Source organism: Pelecanus crispus, chromosome 1 (assembly GCF_030463565.1).
Source record: "Pelecanus crispus isolate bPelCri1 chromosome 1, bPelCri1.pri, whole genome shotgun sequence".
NCBI classification, from domain to species: domain Eukaryota; kingdom Metazoa; phylum Chordata; class Aves; order Pelecaniformes; family Pelecanidae; genus Pelecanus; species Pelecanus crispus.
Genome location: NC_134643.1, coordinates 223,077,696 through 223,095,728, shown reverse-complemented (window position 1 = coordinate 223,095,728; position 18,033 = coordinate 223,077,696). Strand labels below are relative to the sequence as shown.

The window sequence follows — 18,033 nt, the reverse complement described above, 5'->3', positions numbered from 1 at the left end:
GCCAAGACTGCACCACTCGGGCAGATTGGCTGGCAGCATGATGTAAATGTCAAACGTACACCCCTGCTGTTGCAGAGAGGCTGCAATCCCATCTCTGCTTCCCAGGGCTTTTCTCTTCTTCCCTGAATGTAAAGACAATCATCAGGAGCATCTTTGCCTCTTGAGGACACCTGAGCCAGCAGACACCAGTGGAAGACCCTGGCTCCCCTAATTCCCCACTCAACCCCTCCATGGGTCTGTGGCAGGCTGTCTCTGGCGGGGAGTGGATTTTGTGAAATGTGGGGCACCATCTTGAGTTGCTGAACCCATCGAAGAGAGGGAGCTCATCCATCCCTAGGGTCAAATGTAAGGGTGTAGTGGGTTGTTTACAAGAGAAAAATGCTCAAATGTGTGATTAGTCTGAAGAAGTTCTGTGTTTTTGTTTATTCATTCAGTTTGGGGGCTTTAGTGTCAGTCACACATCACCAAAGTGGAAAATTTTCTGAATGCCACCATGAAAAGGGCACAAGAATTACCATCCTCATAGTGGTCCCAGACAGCTCTCAAGCTCTGCTTCTTTGACATCCCTTGCCAGCCTGGGCTAGAAAGCTCAGTAGACCCTGCCTGAACTAATCTGCTGCTCTGTTCCTCTCTTTCAGCAGCTGGGAGCAGAGATGGATAAGATACTGGAAGCCGTGGTGATGTCCTCATACCCCAACAATGTGAAGCAAGGGCTTGTGAGGCGCGTCATTGAGGCAGCGAAGCAGCCCATGGACAGTGAACAATGCTGGTCCATGCTGGAGCTGTCTACCAAGCTTTATCTCACAGGGGACACCAAGTATAAAAGAGAGATCGGGAAAGAGGTTTTGGAGGTCTATGGCCATTACCACCCAGAGGAATTTGAGGAGTTCTTCAACGTCCGCTTCCTGCTGAGCCTCCTCCAGGAAGGCTATGGACCTCTGGGGAAGAGAAGCCATTATGTACTCGATTATATCCAATTAGGACTGCAGTTTGTCTTGGAAAGCCCGTCAGCAAACAGCATCTTCAGCTTATTGAGGATTGAGGTGCTCCGGAAAGTCTGTGAGAGGCCCAGCCCCAAGCAGTGTGCAAAGATCAGCAAACTCTTAACCCAGCATCCTCAGTGCATTCCCACGGGCAAACACCAGGTCTTGTTTTGTCAGCAGCTGATCCGGTGCATCGGGCAGTTCCAGTGCGTCTCCGAGGGGGAAGAGGACATCATGGAGTTTTTGGAGCAGGTGAACAAAGTGAGTGGTCTGCTGCAGAGGATCTGGAGGACTCAGACCTCAGCCATCCTGCCCTCTTTGAAGGAGCTGTTCACTATCATTTCTTCAACAGGTAATTAAAAAAAAAAAGGTTGGGAATATAAATGTTGGCTCTGATGAAGTCAAATTTGGTTAGTTTAACATCTTTCATGGTTCTCATCCATTCCAGAGATGCAGCCACAGTTGAAATATAATAAACAAGTATCCCTAAAAGTTACCCAGGGCTTTAAGCTAGGAAAACAATATAGGAAGCCACACAGAGTCTGTACACAGGAGTTGTTAACTGGGTTGAAATATTTGCAGCACAAGTTTGTGTGTTCAGCACTTCACAGCATCAGCTGGGCTTAATGGAAAGCACCTTATCTGCAGCTGGTTAGAGTGGGACTTGAAAGCTTTTAGAAATGTCACTCTCTTATGGCTGACTTGATGGAACCCCACAGCCTGCTCCTTACCAGACACTAGGGACAAAACTAAGGAGTAGCTTAGGAAGCCCACCCTTTGGAGGGTGGTCATATCTTAAGGTGGGACAGAAGATATTTATCAAATTTCTGGGGCCTTTAGATTATTGCAGAGGGTCTCAGAAGATTTTTGGAGGTACCAGTGCCGTGAAAGGCTGGACTCTCTGCTGGCAGGTGAGCTCCTGCTCCAGTATTCCTAAGCCCACGAGGAGATGGATTTTTCAGTGCCCTCTGTATGAAAGCCTCATCCTTTGGAAGATGCTCGAGCAGGAAAACCTGCAGTCGCATCCCATTGCAATTATTTGCAGTAATTAGTATAAAGAGAGCATGCAGAGGGAATTTGGGACCCAGGGTTGGCCCAAGAACGTTCTTGTGCCTGTGATCTCTTCCTCCCTTTGGGTTGTGTGTGGCTTCATGCAAGAGCCCATCTGCTATGACCCGACCTTGTTACGTGCTACACTGGGATTTGGGGAATTGTCCTCCTAACACAGCTAAGTGCAGACTCCACTTTGCTCATTTACGCCAGCTGACTATCCACTCCATTTATGTAGGCAGAAATGATTTGGCTTTTAGGACCAAGAAATGACCTCATGTGCCTGGTTTTCCCAGTGACTAACATCTTAATTGCTGGCACTCATCCATGTCTTGCAGAAGAGCAGGAAACGCCATCCAACGCCTTGGCCAGTGTGGTCCAGTTTGTTCCTCTGGAGCTCATGGATGGTGTCATAAGAAACCTAACCAATGATGACAGCATCACTGATGTGCAAATGATGACGGCCATCAGCAGGTAGGAGAAGCTGCATTAGTGAACGTCATTCTCAGTTTGGATTAAAACCTGCCACAAAGCTCCACTCAGTTCCTCTGCGTGGTTTTATCCCAACAGGTTTGGCTGGTGCTGTCTTGTAAGAAGTGTGTGGGGAAAAGGGGAATTTCTGGATCCTTCTTTCCAGCCCTGAGGGCCTAGAGAACTAGAATAAAGACTGATGATGATGATGATTATTATTATATTTGTTTGGTTTGATTTATTTTTTCTTAAAAATAAGTAGTGTTATGGGATATCCAACATAAGATGCCTTGAAGAGCTTTGATTTTTTTCCAGAAGCTGTTGAGGGCCTTTTCTTCACAAAATCTACTTTACAGAATTTCATATTGATCCCCATCTCCCTTCAGGAGGACATCATCCTAAATCACCAGTCACAGCTAAAAATCCTGGAGAGGGAGATATACCCAACTGTTTCAATGATCTCGCCCTGACCTTTGTCAGATGAGTGTGGTGCTGCTGGTCTGGATCTTGCTGCTGTCTAATGTTTATCCCTGCCCTCTGTGCAGGCAGAGTCAATGGAGACCTTGCCAAGGCATGATGAAGAATAGTGGGTGAAATACTACCTGACATGTTAGACCTGGTCTTTGCAGAGCCAGTGCCCTCCTTGGCATCACCAGATCTTCCTTGCCCACTTGTGTCCAAGTCCTGCAGCTCCTCTGTGCTCCAGTGCCTTGCTCCAGACTTGCTTAGGAGTATCTCCAACCCATGCTTTCCTTAGAGAAATGAGTGATGTTCACATGCAGTAGCACGTGTACTTAACCCAAGGGAGCTGATGTGTCTTCTTCTCACTGGAAACATCTCTTTTCCTCTTCTTATTACAGGATTTGTGCCCCCCACCAATAAGGTTACATGACAGAAACACACATTATTCCTGATGGGAACTTTATTTATGCAGAAAGGGGTTGCTTCTTTTTGACTTGCTGGGGAAGGTCACGGTTTTCCCAGCATCCAGAGCAACCCAAGACAGAAGATTAAGTTATCAGTCAAGTTCTTAACCCTCTTCTCCATCTTTTTACCCTTCTGGGAACCTACTGCTGTGAGCTCCAGGTGATAAAGCCTCTAAGAGTGCCAGTGTCTTAATATAGAGGTTGCAAAATCAATTGCATCATTCCTTAAAACATTCTTTGTCACGCAGAAGGATGAGTAAATGATTACATAGCTGAACATTAAGCAGAGCCTGCAAAATGTAATTAAGATCACTTAGGAGAAATGTGGAAGTTTTGGCAGTGTGTTTATGGCAGACAGGTGCCCCAGAAAACTGCACAACTGTTGGCCTTTTAATGAGCGTCTGCTCCATGCCTAGAAAATCAAAGAAAAATGTACAAGTTGAAATGATCTTTCAGCTTAGGATCCCTGACAAACTGGTTGCATACAGAAGTCTCTTCCTCCAAAGTTTGGGTTTGGGAGTTAGTAACGGGAATAAACTGGACGTGGCGTGGAGCTTCTGATCAAGCGCTTAGAGAACAAATAGTGGTAAAAAAAAAAAAAGCAAGCCTGGCACCTGCTGGTGTAAGTGTACACCACAATCTCTTTTATCTCTAAAAGATAAAAGATATTTCTATAAGATATTTCTTTTAGTTTTCTCTTTTCAAATAAACTCTATTAATGCGCATCCATGACTTCAGAAGTACTCACTGATTTGTTTTTTACTTTTTTTTTCCTGAGGGTGTATCTGTTTCAAAGAGCCCAGGTCCAGATGAAGAAGGCATCTGCCATCATGCAGCAATGCAGGCATTTGCTACCTCTGAAAATCAGGATCTGCGCTTTTAGAAGTTTAGCATACCAAATCAATGGCTCCTTTGGAAAATTAGGGCCCTGGCTTCCAAAACATTTGTGGATCTTGCAATGTGGAAAGTGCAATGTGAATTTAAAATGTAATTTCTTCCTACTGTAGCAATGCAGGCAGGCAGCAGGCAGGACTGTAACTTAGCCACTAGTGCTGGTAAAAAATAACTTACAGTAGACAAGGTTATTTTATGCCTGTGTAGAAGAAGATAGGGTGAAGAGGGGCCTTTGGATCCCTGAATCCATCTTGCTGCTTTATAGGCATTGACATTACAGAGCCCTTTCATGAATGTTCAACTACACTCCTCAAAGCAGGAAGGGCTTTTGCTCCCACTGCTCTTCTTTCATAGCTGTTCCACCATTGGGCTGTTCTGATGGTTCGAATATCTCTTCTAATAGCCAGCCTATATATATTTCTGGCCATCTTATAGTTCGTTTTGATCTTTTGCCAACATAAATAGCTGAAATAGCTCTTTTCCCTCACTGGTGTTTATTCCTTCAATGTATGCAGGCAGAGCAGCCCCTTCCCATTTCTGCTTTCCCATGGCTGTGCTAAACAAGCCAGGTTATTTCAAGCTTTTCTCACAGGAAAGGTTCTTCATTTCCCTGGCCACCTTAACAGGCTTTTTCAACACTTCAGTTCATTGTCTTGGACAAGGATGTTGAGGTTTGTGCACCGTGTTCCAGGTGTGGTTCGTCATGACCTTAGACAATAGCTTGAGAGGTCATTGTTTTGCCGTAGAAAACACTTTTTCTTCTGCAACACAACATGGCTTTTCTGGTATTTGCTTAATTATCCAACTTGGCTTGACTTTTGGTATTTCTCAACATCCCAACATATTCTGCTTTTCAAGCTTTCTTTACTGGCTAGCCTTTTATTTTTCCAGTTCCTTGTAGACTTCACTTATTTTGGCTCTTTGTCTTGTGGTGGTTAGTTATCTGTGTTCCCTTCATATATTTTGCACAAGATACAGACTGATAAGCAAAAGGGACTGATTGGGTAAGATAGCTGGACTGAGGTGGGAGGATGAAGATCTGGGATATCTTCAAATCAAAGGTACCGAAATGGTTAGCAAAGTTTGACCCTTGGAGACCCCGAGCCTTAGTTACTTCCCATTTTTGTTTAACATTAAATGTAAACAGAAACAACGTGTCATCACTCAGTCTGAGGTTATTTTTTTGTGAGTGACTTCTGTAAAGTAATTATTACTTGCAGAAACATGGCAACATGTTGGTTGCGTGACTATAGAAGAAATTTGTTAGCTGTGACATTCAGGAATATCTGGCTTCTATGAGGGTTACCAGTATTTTTCTTTTAATGTGTTTTTGGAAATGAATGTTTCCCACACAGAGAATTTAAAGATCTGAATCTGAATGGTTTTTCCTTACCAGTAACAATTGATCATACCAGTATCACTTGTTCTCTAACAGTGACAATGCAGAGACCTTGATCTTGACCTCACACAGATGCAGATATACAGATACACTACCCCTTTAAATCTGCCTTATGATTCTTTAAAAACAGAGGTTGTCTGTATAGGGCCTCCCCTGGAAGATATATTAGAAAATCCCCAAGGCAGAGCTATGGTATATAGAACACCATACTGATGTTGAAAACTTGAACTCAAGCTGACTGAAGGCAGTGGAAGAAATCCCTACTTTCTTCTACAGACTTGGGTCAGGTGCTCTGATGAGCCACAGCGTGCCGATGGCATTGGGGTAATTTGACTTCAGGCTCCGTTATGCTTTGAATAACATGTGAAATGCCTTATGTGGAGCCCATCTCTTACTTGGTCATCCCACTGACTGGACACAAATTTGGAGGAGGTTTAACCCAGAGCAGAGCTTGGCTTTCCTGATATATGCATTGAATTTAATTTAAAGAATTTGTATTTCATTTCAGGATGATCGACTGGGTGTCCTGGCCCCTGGGAAAGAACATAGACAAGTGGATCATTGCTCTGCTGAAGGGTTTGGCTGCAGTGAAAAAGTTCAGCATCCTGATTGAAGTTACTCTTTCGAAAATTGAAAAGGTTGGTGGGCTCTTTTAACCACAAATGTGAACAACAGACTTCTTGCACCTGAGATATCTTCTTGCCTCTCAACCGAATGAGGATGAGATGTGAATTGAGATGTATAGAAAAGAGAAAAGAGGTTTTGAAGGGACCGTTGTGCCCCCTGCATCCTCTGCAAACGCTGCATTGCTGTGTATGGGGTGGTGGGCTGATGACATTCTCCAGAACAACCTGCAGTTCTGTAGGTCTTGGTTTGCAAAGGTACCAATGTCGTAAAGGTTATGAAATAAGACAAGCCAAGGATTTTCAAGCCAACCAAACAGTTTTCTTCCCAAACTATGGAGCTCTTGTACAACCTGCCTTTGGGAATGTGACACACTCTCCTTCAGCTGTGCCTGGATCAGTGCTGATTGGCATGGGCAAAATGCATACCAGTGAGCATGTTAACAGTGCACACAGTCACAGATCAGTTTTAAAGCCTGTGCCCTGGCCTTAGTTCATTTACTAGTGCAGATAAAGTCCCACTGCCATTGCCATCACCATTGCCAGCAGTGTGTACTTGCTGCTCTCTGAAACCCATGTGACCAAGTGCTGAAATTGGTCACCATTTCCAAACATTTTCTGCGCTGTAGTCCTGCTGTTCCCTCATTTGTAAGATGGGTGTAACACCTGGCTGAGCCTCCAGTGGAAGTCACCGTAGAAGTTATCAATACCATAATTATTGGAACATAAGTATTGGAACTTTATCAATAACTGCATTTGTCCCTGTGATCCCGCATGTGCATTGAGCAGTGGGAAAGTAGCCAAGCATCTCTGGCTTTTCTTTATCTTTCCTTCTGTTGTTAATGCATAGCAAAGGGACACAGCCCTTAAAATAACATGCGATTCTTGGAAACTCTCAGAAGGATGGTCTGAAAGGGGTAGAGGGCATTGTCAACTTACGCCATTTTCTGTAAAGTAGGATAAATATCATTACTTAGCCTTTGAAAAAGGCCTTTGCTTTCTACGTCTTTGCCTGAAAGGTTGGTGATAAAGTTCCAAATATCACAACAAAACAGAAGAGGCACATTTTAGAAAATCTAGCATCATTCTATGCTTGCGTGGCCTCGTCCATGAGGAGGTATGGAGATGCAGCAGTGTTACAGAGCTCTGCGCCAAACTGTGTGTATGGGGTTTGCGTGGCAAGGTTTTGGGAGCAGGGGGGCTACAGGGGTGGCTTCTGTGAGAAGCTGCTAAAAGCTTCCTCCATGTCCAATGGAGCCAATGCCAGCCGGCTCCAAGATGGACCTGCCCTGGCCAAGGCCGAGCCCATCAGCAACGGTGGTAGCGCCTCTGGGATAACGTATTTAAGAAGGGGAAAAAAACCCCTGTGCAACAGCAACTGCAGCTGGAGTGAGGAGTGAGAATATGTGAGAGGCAGGACTCTGCAGACCCCAAGGTCAGTGCAGAAGGAGGGCAGGAGGTGCTCCAGGCACGGAGCAGAGAGTCCCCTGCACCCCTGGTGCAGCCCATGGCGAGGCAGCTGTGCCCCTGCACCCATGGGGGCCCACGGGGGAGCAGAGATCCACCTGCACCCGGGGAGGAGCCCACGCCGGAGCAGGGGGATGTGCCCCAAGGAGGCTGTGACCCCGGGGGAAGCCCACGCTGGAGCAGGCTCCTGGCAGGAGCTGTGGCCCCATGGGGAGAGGAGCCCAGGCTGGAGCAGGTTTGGTGGCAGGGCTGGGGACCCCGTGGGGGACCCACACTGGAGCAGTCTGCTCCTGAAGGGCTGCACCCCGTGGAAGGGACCCACGCTGGAGCAGTTTGTGAAGAACTGCAGCCCATGGGAAGGACCCACGCTGGAGAAGTTCATGGAGGACTGTCTGCCATGGGAGGGACCCCACGCTGGAGCAGGGGAAGAGTGTGAGGAGTCCTCCCCTGGGGAGGAAGGGGCAGCAGAGACAATGTGTGATGAACTGACCGCAGCCCCCATTCCCCGTCCCCCTGCGCTGCTCAAGGGGAGGAGGGAGAGAAAACGGGGAGTGAAGTTGAGCCAGGGAAGAAGGGAGGGGTTGGGGGAAGGTGTTCTAAGATTTGGTTTTATTTCTCATTATCCTACTCTGATTTGATTGGCAATAAATTAATTTCCCCAAGTTGAGTCCATTTTGCCCATGACAGTAATTGCTGAGTGATCTCCCTGTCCTTATCTCAACCCAAGAGCCTTTTGTTATATTTTCTCTCCCCTGTCCAGCTGAGGAGGGGAGTGACAGAGCGGCTTTGGTGGGCACCTGGTGTCCAGCCAGGGTCAGCCCACCACACTGTTGCAGGCATTGCACAGGCCTGAACGAGTGAGGATAACCCACAGGGTATTTTTGGGATGCCCTGAGGCCATGCTCTGGACAGGAGATGACTCTGGAGGACTGGCTGTGGGCTGCTTGCTTTGACATCCAGCGTGGAGCAGGGACAGACCAGCAGCCGTGGTAGATGCCCAGTGCCTCTCTTCCCTGCTGGCCCCTTCTCATGCGTGCTGCGGTGCCATCCTGCCTTCTCATTGGCTTTTCTTCTTCCCCACCAGGTCTTCTCCAAATTGTTGTACCCCATCGTGAGAGAGGGGGCTTTGTCTGTCCTGCAGTACATGCTGCTGAGCTTCCAGCACTCGCATGAGGCATTTCACTTGGTAAGGCTGTGTCCGGCACTCACGAGGCATCACCCTGACTGTAATCATGCCATGGGGCAACATGGGTGGGAGGGAGCCTAAAGTGCTGAGATATTGGGGAGTGTTTCCCTCATCTGCTTAATTTCACTGAGTGATGTAAACCCAACCCTGTCTGTCCACTTGCAGCCTGTCCTGGTGGCTGCTGACCCTCTCCTGCAGCCCAAACAGCTTTTTGGGTACCGCAGAGCTGGTGCTGAGGCGTGGAGGCAAATCCTGAGCCTAAAAGGAGTTGGTTGCCATGGACAGAGCAATGACAGTATGTCAGAGAGTGAGGTCCTGAGGAGAGTGAGCCTTTGCTTTCTCCTCTGATGGTTCCTCCATTTCTCCTGAGGCTTATCAGCTGGATGGCTCATCTCCGGGGATAAATCAGTATAAAGCTGGTTGGGGCTTGGCCCTTCCAGATTTGAAATGTGTGCAATGTGCGCATGCGTGACTTTTTTTCTGCGGTGCTCTACCAGCTGGAGGAGTGGTCTCTATGGGCAAGTGCATCCCCATGGTCCTCTCTCAACTTCAAAGCCCACCAGCCAAGGATGCAGTTAATGCAAATATATCGGATGGCCTGTCAAGTCACGCTGAGGGTCTCCTCAGCAGTGGCTGTATCGCTCTTGCAGTCATTTTAACCTGGTGTTTGCCAGCCCTGCAGGTGAAGAGGAGGTTCCCCTCTTCCCTGCTCTTGCTCTTAGACAGCTCGCTTCTCCCAGCCACTCTCCCTTGTTCTGAGCTGTTTGTACAGCCCTGTGCTGAACTGTGTTGTAAAAGGAGCCCAGGTGAAACCTAACCTAGCAGAAATCATGATGGTCAGTATTGCCCAGCTTGGTCTGGGTCTGGGTCAACCACAAACCTGCACTATTGCATTTGCCTGGAGAAGGAGAGGGGAGGAGGTGGAGGGGTGGCCTGGGGCAGGAAGGTGAGCAGGGCTACGCTGACCCAGGCTGGCTTAGGATGTAGTTTCAGGGTCAGGCTTAGAAGATACGGCCCCATATTTTTTCCTACCCCTTCAGCTGAGGTGTTGCCAACTCTGGCTTTGGGATGCGTTAGGTGAAGCATTTGCATTGAGAGCATCTTGGAGGGCTCAGGCAGCGGAGGACAGGGAACACATTCTTAAGCAGCCCATGCTGTTTCCTAAGCAGGTGCCTGACTGTCCCTTGGACTCAGTGGGCCCCATCCCACGTGTGACTTCAAATTGTCACCAATATGTGGCACCCATTACCATTTCTTGAAGTGATGGGGTACGTTTCCAAGCATTGCAGAGCATCAGCGCCATAAGACTTGAAGACTGAATCAGAACACTTCTGCTTCATGAATTCTCCACTGTTAAAGGTGAAAAACACTTTTAGCAGCATCTGAATCTCTTCTTTTCCACAGTGATATTTTATTTTGCTGTTGACACTAAGGCATGGCTCTGCTTCTTGTCGGTGTTGCCACTGGAATGCTGTAATTAAAAAGCAGAGTTGAAGGCAAAAGCATGCTTGCAATGATTGAACTGATAAAAGAAGTAATGGAAAAATACTCCTATTAATGTTTGATTTTATACTTTTTTTGTTAAAGCCCTTACATTTGGCTTTTCACCTGAAGTTCACAGAATAAACAGATAAGTCTGGAAAAAAGTAAAGCTAGCCAACACTTTCAACTGATGTTTTTTCATTCCTCAGCTGGAGACACTTTAAATGAGCCTGAATTTCTTGAGAAACTCTTTGGTTTCTAAAAATAGGATCGTTCCAACGAATTGTCTTCAGTTGAGTGTCCAAAATTTGAAACACTCCAAAAGCTGTCAGTTGCTCTTGGCTTTAAGTTTCCATCTGCAGCCCAGCGAGCACAAATTTTCTCCCCTATTTATAAAAAACAGGGCACAAACCTGTCTTGCTTCTTATCTTTTTGTGTTTGTCCTGGCTCTTTGGAAGGATTTTGAGAATTGTTCCCATCATAGCTTGGCAAAATATTGATTTATAAAATGGCACTGGGATTCATTTGCTTCCCCAACAAAACCTTTCTGATGCAAAGGAAATGGTTAAAATCACCAACATTTTGAGGAGAAAGAAAGAGAGAGAAAGAAGAAAGGAAGATGAAGGGAGGAAGGGAGGACTGGAAAATGGCCAGACTGGGGATCCTGAGACTTTAGTCCAGGATTGTTCTGGGGTAAAAATCACATAAAATATAAATATGAAAAAGGTTGCATAAGTGTCCAGGGTCACTCTAGCACATCTGCAGGGTTGGGAATAGGTTATTAATTCTCTGTGCAGCTGCGAGGTCAGCAGAGGGTGCCCGTGAGCAGTGTATCGTTTGTGTCTGCTTGTTCATTTTTAAATTTTCTAGATGAATGCAAAATAACAAATGTGCTGCTTATGTGCCTGTCGCTACCTATCTGACCATACCAATTCCAGTTTAGTTTATACAGTATAAAATAAAATATAGCACTCCAGACAACACTTCTTGTACGCTAATTCATCTACCTTGTATGTTTGAATCCCTGCATTTGGCAGCCAGTGTATAATGCTCCTTTCCAATGTGGGTGTGTGATTTAGTAGAGATTGATCTGCAAAAAGAATGGTAATTTCAGCCTGGCAAAGCAGCAGCACAAACCTGCAGGTGTCATGGAGCATGAAACCCTATAAGGTCTATAGCATTTGCACTACTAAAGTCAACAGGAGAGTTGCTGCTGAGTTCATAGGTTGAAGAATGAAGTCCAGAATGGGACTGAAGTCAACTCCTGTTGACTGTCCTTTCTGCCTTGGGGGGGGAATTTCATTCCCCTGTGCATGTGTGTTAAAGCTCTGTGAGTAATTTGAAGCCATTTTTGATGTAGTGAATTTTCCTTTTCCAGCTGCTCCCTCACATCCCCAGGCTCGTGGCCTCTCTGAAGAAGGAGGACTCCAACTCTGCCACCAGCTCCCTGGAGCAGCTGGCCGAGCTCATCCACTGCATGTTCTTCCGCTTCTCAGGATTTCCAGATCTCTACGAGCCAGTCCTAGAAGCAGTTAAAGTAAGGCACGCGCCTCTTGGCCATTTTTCTGTTTTGCATATGGAAATGGCATCTTAGTTTGCAGCCTAGTGCAGAGGGACTGTCCTACTGGTAGGGATGTCCTAACCTCAACACCTCAAATTGTAGTAGAAGAAAGGGTTTAAAATTCTGAGTTTGAGCCCCATGTAGGCAAGTTGAGGGAATATACTTCTCTTACAGTGGGCCTGCAGAAGTCCTGATTGTGCCTGTGGGTTTTAGCTATAACTTTAATCTTGAATGCCTCTAAAGTACTAATACTAGCAGCTAAACACTTCCTTAGAATCATAGAATCGTTTAGGTTGGAAAAGACCATTAAGATCATCCAGTCCAACCATTAACCTAACATTACCAAGTCCACCACTAAACCAATTAAGGGTCCTTGCATAGATGCATGTTCATGCAAAGAGCAGGGGAAATGAGTTGCATGAACACCTCTAGCAGAGAAGTTTTGCAGTTGCTGGTTACTAATTCTTCATGTGGAAAGATAACAATTAGTAACACAGATCTCTCTTCCAAGGCTCTTCCTATTCCAAATGAAGATCGGATTAAACACCTCTTGGGACAAAATGCTTGGACCTCCCAGAAGAACGAGCTGGCCTGCTTCTACCCACGCCTGGTGTCCAAATCGGAGACGGGAAAGATTGGGTTAATTAACTTGGGAAACACCTGCTACATGAACAGCATCATACAGTCTCTTTTCATGGCTTCAGAGTGAGTTTTTGCTCCCTTGCTCCCACTCATCACACCGGTGTTGCATGTCCTGCACTAATTTTCCATCTTACGGTTTGCATCTTTACTTTTCTTTTGCAGCTTTCGGCATTCGGTGTTGAATTTAACCGAGGGCAACTCCCAGCCCCTGATGACAAAGCTCCAGTGGCTCTTTGCGTTTTTGGAGCACAGTCAGGTAATTATTTCATGTTCTAGTTATTTGTTTGGACTGTCGGCTGCGGAAAGGCTCGTCTCCAAGTTGCTTCCTGCCGACTCCAGCGTGCTGATAAGGAACTGTGGATCTTGCTGGGTTTTTATAATGAGACGAATTTTGTTTATATGAAAGAGACTAATTTTGGGGGTGGAGGAGGCAAGCTCCTATCACCCATGAAAGCGAGCTGTGTTCACACCAGGCTGCCTGTCTTCCGCCTGTGGTCTTCCTGGGTTGGACTGATGTAATAACTAATAGTTTTGACAATGAAGTCCATTCGGTAATAGTTTACATATGTGGCCAGCTGAAAAGCATGTTGGGATAAAGCAGAGGTTTTTGTTTCTTGCTGTGCAGCAAAGAAGACTGGAGCTGCTTGCTTGTCCCCTTGCTTCACAGCAAAGCACAAGCAATTGATGAAAATTGCCTTAAAAGTGGTTTTGTTAAAAGAATAATAATAGACACACCCCCCCCCCCCTTAGATTCCAGATGCTTTGAATTCTCTGTGTGTGAAATAAAATAAAAATAACACCCTTAAACAAATTAATTATGAATGCTTTCTTGACAAACATGAAATTTAATATGAGTGACTCCTGGCGATACAACTAGGTCATATCTAGCTCCTCTCTTGAAAATATATCTTTCTGTCCCTAGAAAGACATGATTTTGAAAGTCCAGTGAATTTTCCCTTGCTGTGAAACCAGTCATCTGGGCTTCTTCATTTTCCAAGCCTTGACTGACAGAGGTGTCTTGTTGCATTGTGGTATTATGTCATTACAGATGACTTTTGGGGGAAAAATGTAGACAACCTGTGAAATTTAATATTTGGTCATAGAAGAGTCTAGTTTTTGATGGCAGGTTAAGGTGTCTGTGATCTGTGATGAGCAAATACAGAAGCATATTTGCTTGTTGTGTAATTTATGGTTAATAGTTTCCTGCTAATTTCCTAACAGCCTTCTAGTTATTTTTCTTCTTTGGGCTGTTCAAGTCACTTCTTTGCCGAAGATGGGTCTTTTTCCATGTTAATTAGACAGCAGCTTCCTAACAGCAGTGATTATATTATCCGGTAATGCAGATTACCTGCCTGCAGTGATCAGAATGATGGGTTGAAGTTTAGTGGATTTTTTTCTTTGTTTTTTTTTTTTTAAGAAGGGATTTGGTGAGAGAGATCCTGATCAAATTAAATGGAGCATCAAATTAAATTCAGTCTGAATTAAGTAGAATTCTCTGTGTCAGGCCAATAAACTATTTTAAAATTGAAGGAAGAAATAAACACGTGGATATTTTATAGAAGTATATGTAAAATAATGGCTGAAATTCATCCTTACAGTCCTGGCTTGCAGCAAACCAAGAAAATCTTTCTGTGCACTGGGATTAGCCCTTGTAGGGGAAAAAATGGAGACCTTGTCAGGCACACAAGTGCACCCCGCTCCCAGTGAAGCAGCCAGAAAGACCCTCCTCTTCCCTCTCCATCCCCCTGTGTGAAATAAGAAGCAGATCCCTGGGGTTAAAAGCACTTCTTCTTCTGTGTTGCTGCCAGCGACCTGCCATCTCACCCGAGAGTTTCCTCTCTGCCTCCTGGCCACCCTGGTTCACCCCCGGCGCTCAGCAGGACTGCTCGGAGTATCTCAAGTACTTGCTGGACAGGTACGTAGCAAGTGCCGTGATTTCGGAGCCTGGTGACAATGGCATCCCTAGACCCAACTTAGTGTTGACCCACGTGCAAATGGGGCAAGCAGCTGAGACCCAGAGGAGGTGGGGAAGTGGAGGCTTGGGGTGAAAGATGGTGAGACCGGTCCGGGGCTCCTTGATACAACCTTGGGCTGGCTTAGGGGCAAGGTCAGAACTTAGTTCAGCTTGAAAATTTCTGCCCTTGCTCTGAAGGCAAAGGGAATTGTACCAAGTTTAGAGATTTGCCTGACAAGCCACTCAGCTTCCTCTGTAAAATGTTGATTTTTGCCTTTCTCTTACCTGGAAATCCCGAATCTCTGGTGTTGCAGCAATCTGTTTAGAAGTGGGGGGTCAATGGCACATGGAGACCTCAGGTTCCCAAATCCTGGCCAACCCCTCCCCACCTTCCTCACGCAGTACCAGACTCCTGGGCACAGGCAGGTTAACCCAGATTAACCCCTTGGAGTGAAGAACAGAAACCCTACTTCAGAAACTACCTCTTGGTGTCATATCGGTGCATAACGCAGCCTTTTTTATCCCTGCCAAAGATTACATGAAGAAGAAAAAACTGGAAAAAGGATCTACCAGAAACTCAAGGAATCCAACTTGATGTCTCAGGCGGTGGAGCATCATTACTTAAACAAGACATTGATTGAGAAGATGTTTGGGGGTAAAATGATGACAAAGATCCGCTGCTTGAAGTGTCTGAATGTCTCCTCCCGAGAAGAAGCTTTCACAGACCTGTCCCTGGCTTTTCCCCCACCAGACAGGCACATGCGTGGGAGCACGTCTGTTTTACCGGTGGAAGAAATCGGCCCACAGTTTATTGAGCCTCCTGAAAACCCAAGCCAGCTTACGGGGTCTCCCTGGGTCCAGAGGAAGGCCCCCATGGCCAGAGACCCTGCAGCCCCGCCGATGCCAGTGGAAACATTGGGTTTCCAGGAGCCAGGAGAAGCAGCAAATCCCTCAAGTGGCAATGCCGTTGGCGTGGACGCAGCCACAACCGCTCACTCGGCTTTTGGGGAGCAGGCGTGTGCTCGCAAGGACTCCAGGTCCGTCCCAGATTTAATCAACTATTTCCTATCCCCAGAGAGACTGACAGCAGAGAATAAATACCACTGTGAGAAATGCGCGTCCTTGCAAGACGCTGAGAAGGTGGCCGAGCTGACAGAGGGTCCACACTACCTCATCCTAACGCTGCTGCGGTTCTCCTTTGACCCACGGACTATGAAGAGGAAGAAGATCTTGGACAATGTCTCCATCCCCGTGGTGCTCAAGCTGCCCGTCCTTGTCACCCCAGAGGAAACTGAGGAGGTTTGCCAGCGTGGGAAGGACAGGGCTGCCCCAGGAAGTGGCTTCATGTCTGTTGTGTATGACCTCTGCAGCGTGGTGGTGCATTCAGGCATCTCCTCCGAGAGCGGCCATTACTACTGCTACTCCAGGGAGTGCACCGACACTGTCCCCCTCGGGCAGCCCCGGGACGGGGCACCGAAACCGGCCTCCGACAAGCAGTTGGACTTTGAAATCCAGTGGTACCTCTTCAATGACACCAGAGTTTCGTTCTCCTCCTTCGAATCGGTCAGCAACGTCACCTCTTTCTTCCCCAAAGACACTGCCTACGTCCTCTTCTACAGGCAGCGGCCGGGCAGGCAGAGCTGCCCACTGCACGAGTCTCTGGCTGAGGCTGGCCGCCTGCACGGCGAACCCTCCCTCCATAAGGACTTGATGGAAGCTATTTCCAAAGATAACATCCTCTACTTGCAGGTAACTCCCGCTGCCGTGCACAGCAGGGTGCGATCCTGCGGCTGCCCGGCTCAGGGGCCACATTCCCACCCATCCGGGCAGCAGCAGCGTCGCGTCCTGTGGATAAATCCCTGCATGCGGATACCCACCCGCTCCCTGAAGCCAAATCCCTTTTCCTTTTTAGCATCCAGGTATAAACAGGTCGCAGTTTCCTGATGAAATTGGGCATTGAGGTTGGTGCAAGACACCTCGTGGCTGTGCTCGGGGTTGATTTGCTGTTGCCTGCCCCAGGCAGCTCTGCCTGAACTTTTCTCCTAAGTCCCTGGGAAAGATGGGCAAGCTGGGAATACAGGCTAGAACAGATTTCGTTCAGCTGGTGGAGTTCAACGCTTTCCAAACAGCAGTGTCCCATCGGACTTGAGCAGCACCCCGGGAAATTTGAGGGGTCCCTCCTCCCCCAGAGGTGACAGGGAAGGGCTGTTTTCTGATGACTGGAGAGATGCAATGTTTTGCTGCATCCCGTCTGCTGAGCTTTAGAAATGAACACATGGCATTCTCACCCTGGTTTAATTTGGAGGAGGCTCCCAGGAGCAACCAAACAGGCTCCCAGCTCCTCGGGGAAGGTGGGAGCATCCCCCCACCCAGGTCATTTAGCCACAAATATCCTTGTGTTATTTCTCCCTCTTCCTTCTCCCAGGAGCAGGAAAAAGAAGCGAGGAACAGAGCTGCCTACATTTCTGCCTTGCCGAAATCCCCGCTGTGGTGGAGAGACTTTGACAGGGACAAGGATGATGACAGCTCGTCGGGGGGCTGCAGCCCGGCGGCGGGCGGGGGCGGATCCGGCTCCTTTCATGGACTCGTCTTCTAGCCAGCGGATTAAACCAGATAGTCAGTGTACACAGGGCCCACCTGAAGCCAGAGGCTCCTCTTCCTCACCCTGATGACAGCGAGCATCTTGGAGGAGGATTTGAGGAACATTTCAATGGAAAAGGACTCAGGGGCTGATTTGGAGGCGCCTAGAGGGTCCCACTGCTTCCTATGCACTTGGTCTTCATGCCTTAATGTAACTAAGCTACTGCGGAGATGAGCAGCTGCCGACAGCTCGGAGAAGTGCCCTTTTGCTTCAGCGTAGCCGTGTCTTGCCTGCTGTGAGCCATGCCACCAGCCTGGGGAGGGGATAGGGACAGGGATGGGGATGAAGACGGACCCAGCGGGGCCCCAGGGATGGAGATGTCCCGTGTGTATCTCGTCTGCAAGCCCTTCCCATGGTGCTGAGTCGGTTTTGGGGGGACCTCTGCTTGGTTGTTGGGTTTTTTAATGTGGTTTTCAGAACCACCTTGACACACCTCTAAAGGTAGAAAAAGGCTGAAAAGGCTGAAAAATGCCGTGCAGCCAACATGGCAACGCTGATCTCGTGGGGCAGTGATCTTGCAAGCCTGCTTGGTCACAGCGAGCAGTGGCAGGTCAACCAGAGGGGTTTTATGCAGCATTGCAAAGCACCCAAGAGACCAAGGGGCACAAACCCTTCCAGCCAAGAGAGACTGACCTGGTCCAGTCAGGGTTACGTGGGCTCCAGCAAAGCCCTGTTGTGTTACTGGTGACCGCTGGATGCTGTTAAGATACACGGCAGGCCCAGACACACAGCTGTTTTTCCAGATATGTCTTTA

At 47.4% G+C, this 18,033-nt stretch overlaps 1 protein-coding gene across 1 annotated transcript; it reads left to right on the top strand.

Annotated features, from left to right (window-relative positions):
* Window positions 1-650: 650 nt before the first annotated feature.
* On the top strand, window positions 651-17,234 carry USP35 (ubiquitin specific peptidase 35). The gene is made up of 10 exons (XM_075722999.1): window positions 651-1,335; window positions 2,372-2,507; window positions 6,232-6,361; window positions 8,898-8,999; window positions 11,860-12,018; window positions 12,554-12,747; window positions 12,847-12,940; window positions 14,493-14,599; window positions 15,172-16,387; window positions 17,064-17,234. Exons 1-10 carry the CDS (start codon window positions 654-656, stop codon window positions 17,232-17,234), a joined length of 2,991 nt encoding a protein of 996 aa, XP_075579114.1. The 5' UTR covers window positions 651-653.
* Window positions 17,235-18,033: the final 799 nt, after the last annotated feature.

Excerpts from the sequence above, each read along its gene's own strand:
- USP35 (XM_075722999.1), top strand. The coding sequence starts at position 654 with ATGGATAAGATACTGGAAGCCGTGGTGATGTCCTCATACCCCAACAAT. Across the intron at positions 9,000-11,859 it reads CGCATGAGGCATTTCACTTG|CTGCTCCCTCACATCCCCAG; the intron begins GTAAGGCTGTGT and ends TTCCTTTTCCAG. Across the intron at positions 12,019-12,553 it reads CAGTCCTAGAAGCAGTTAAA|GCTCTTCCTATTCCAAATGA; the intron begins GTAAGGCACGCG and ends CTCTCTTCCAAG.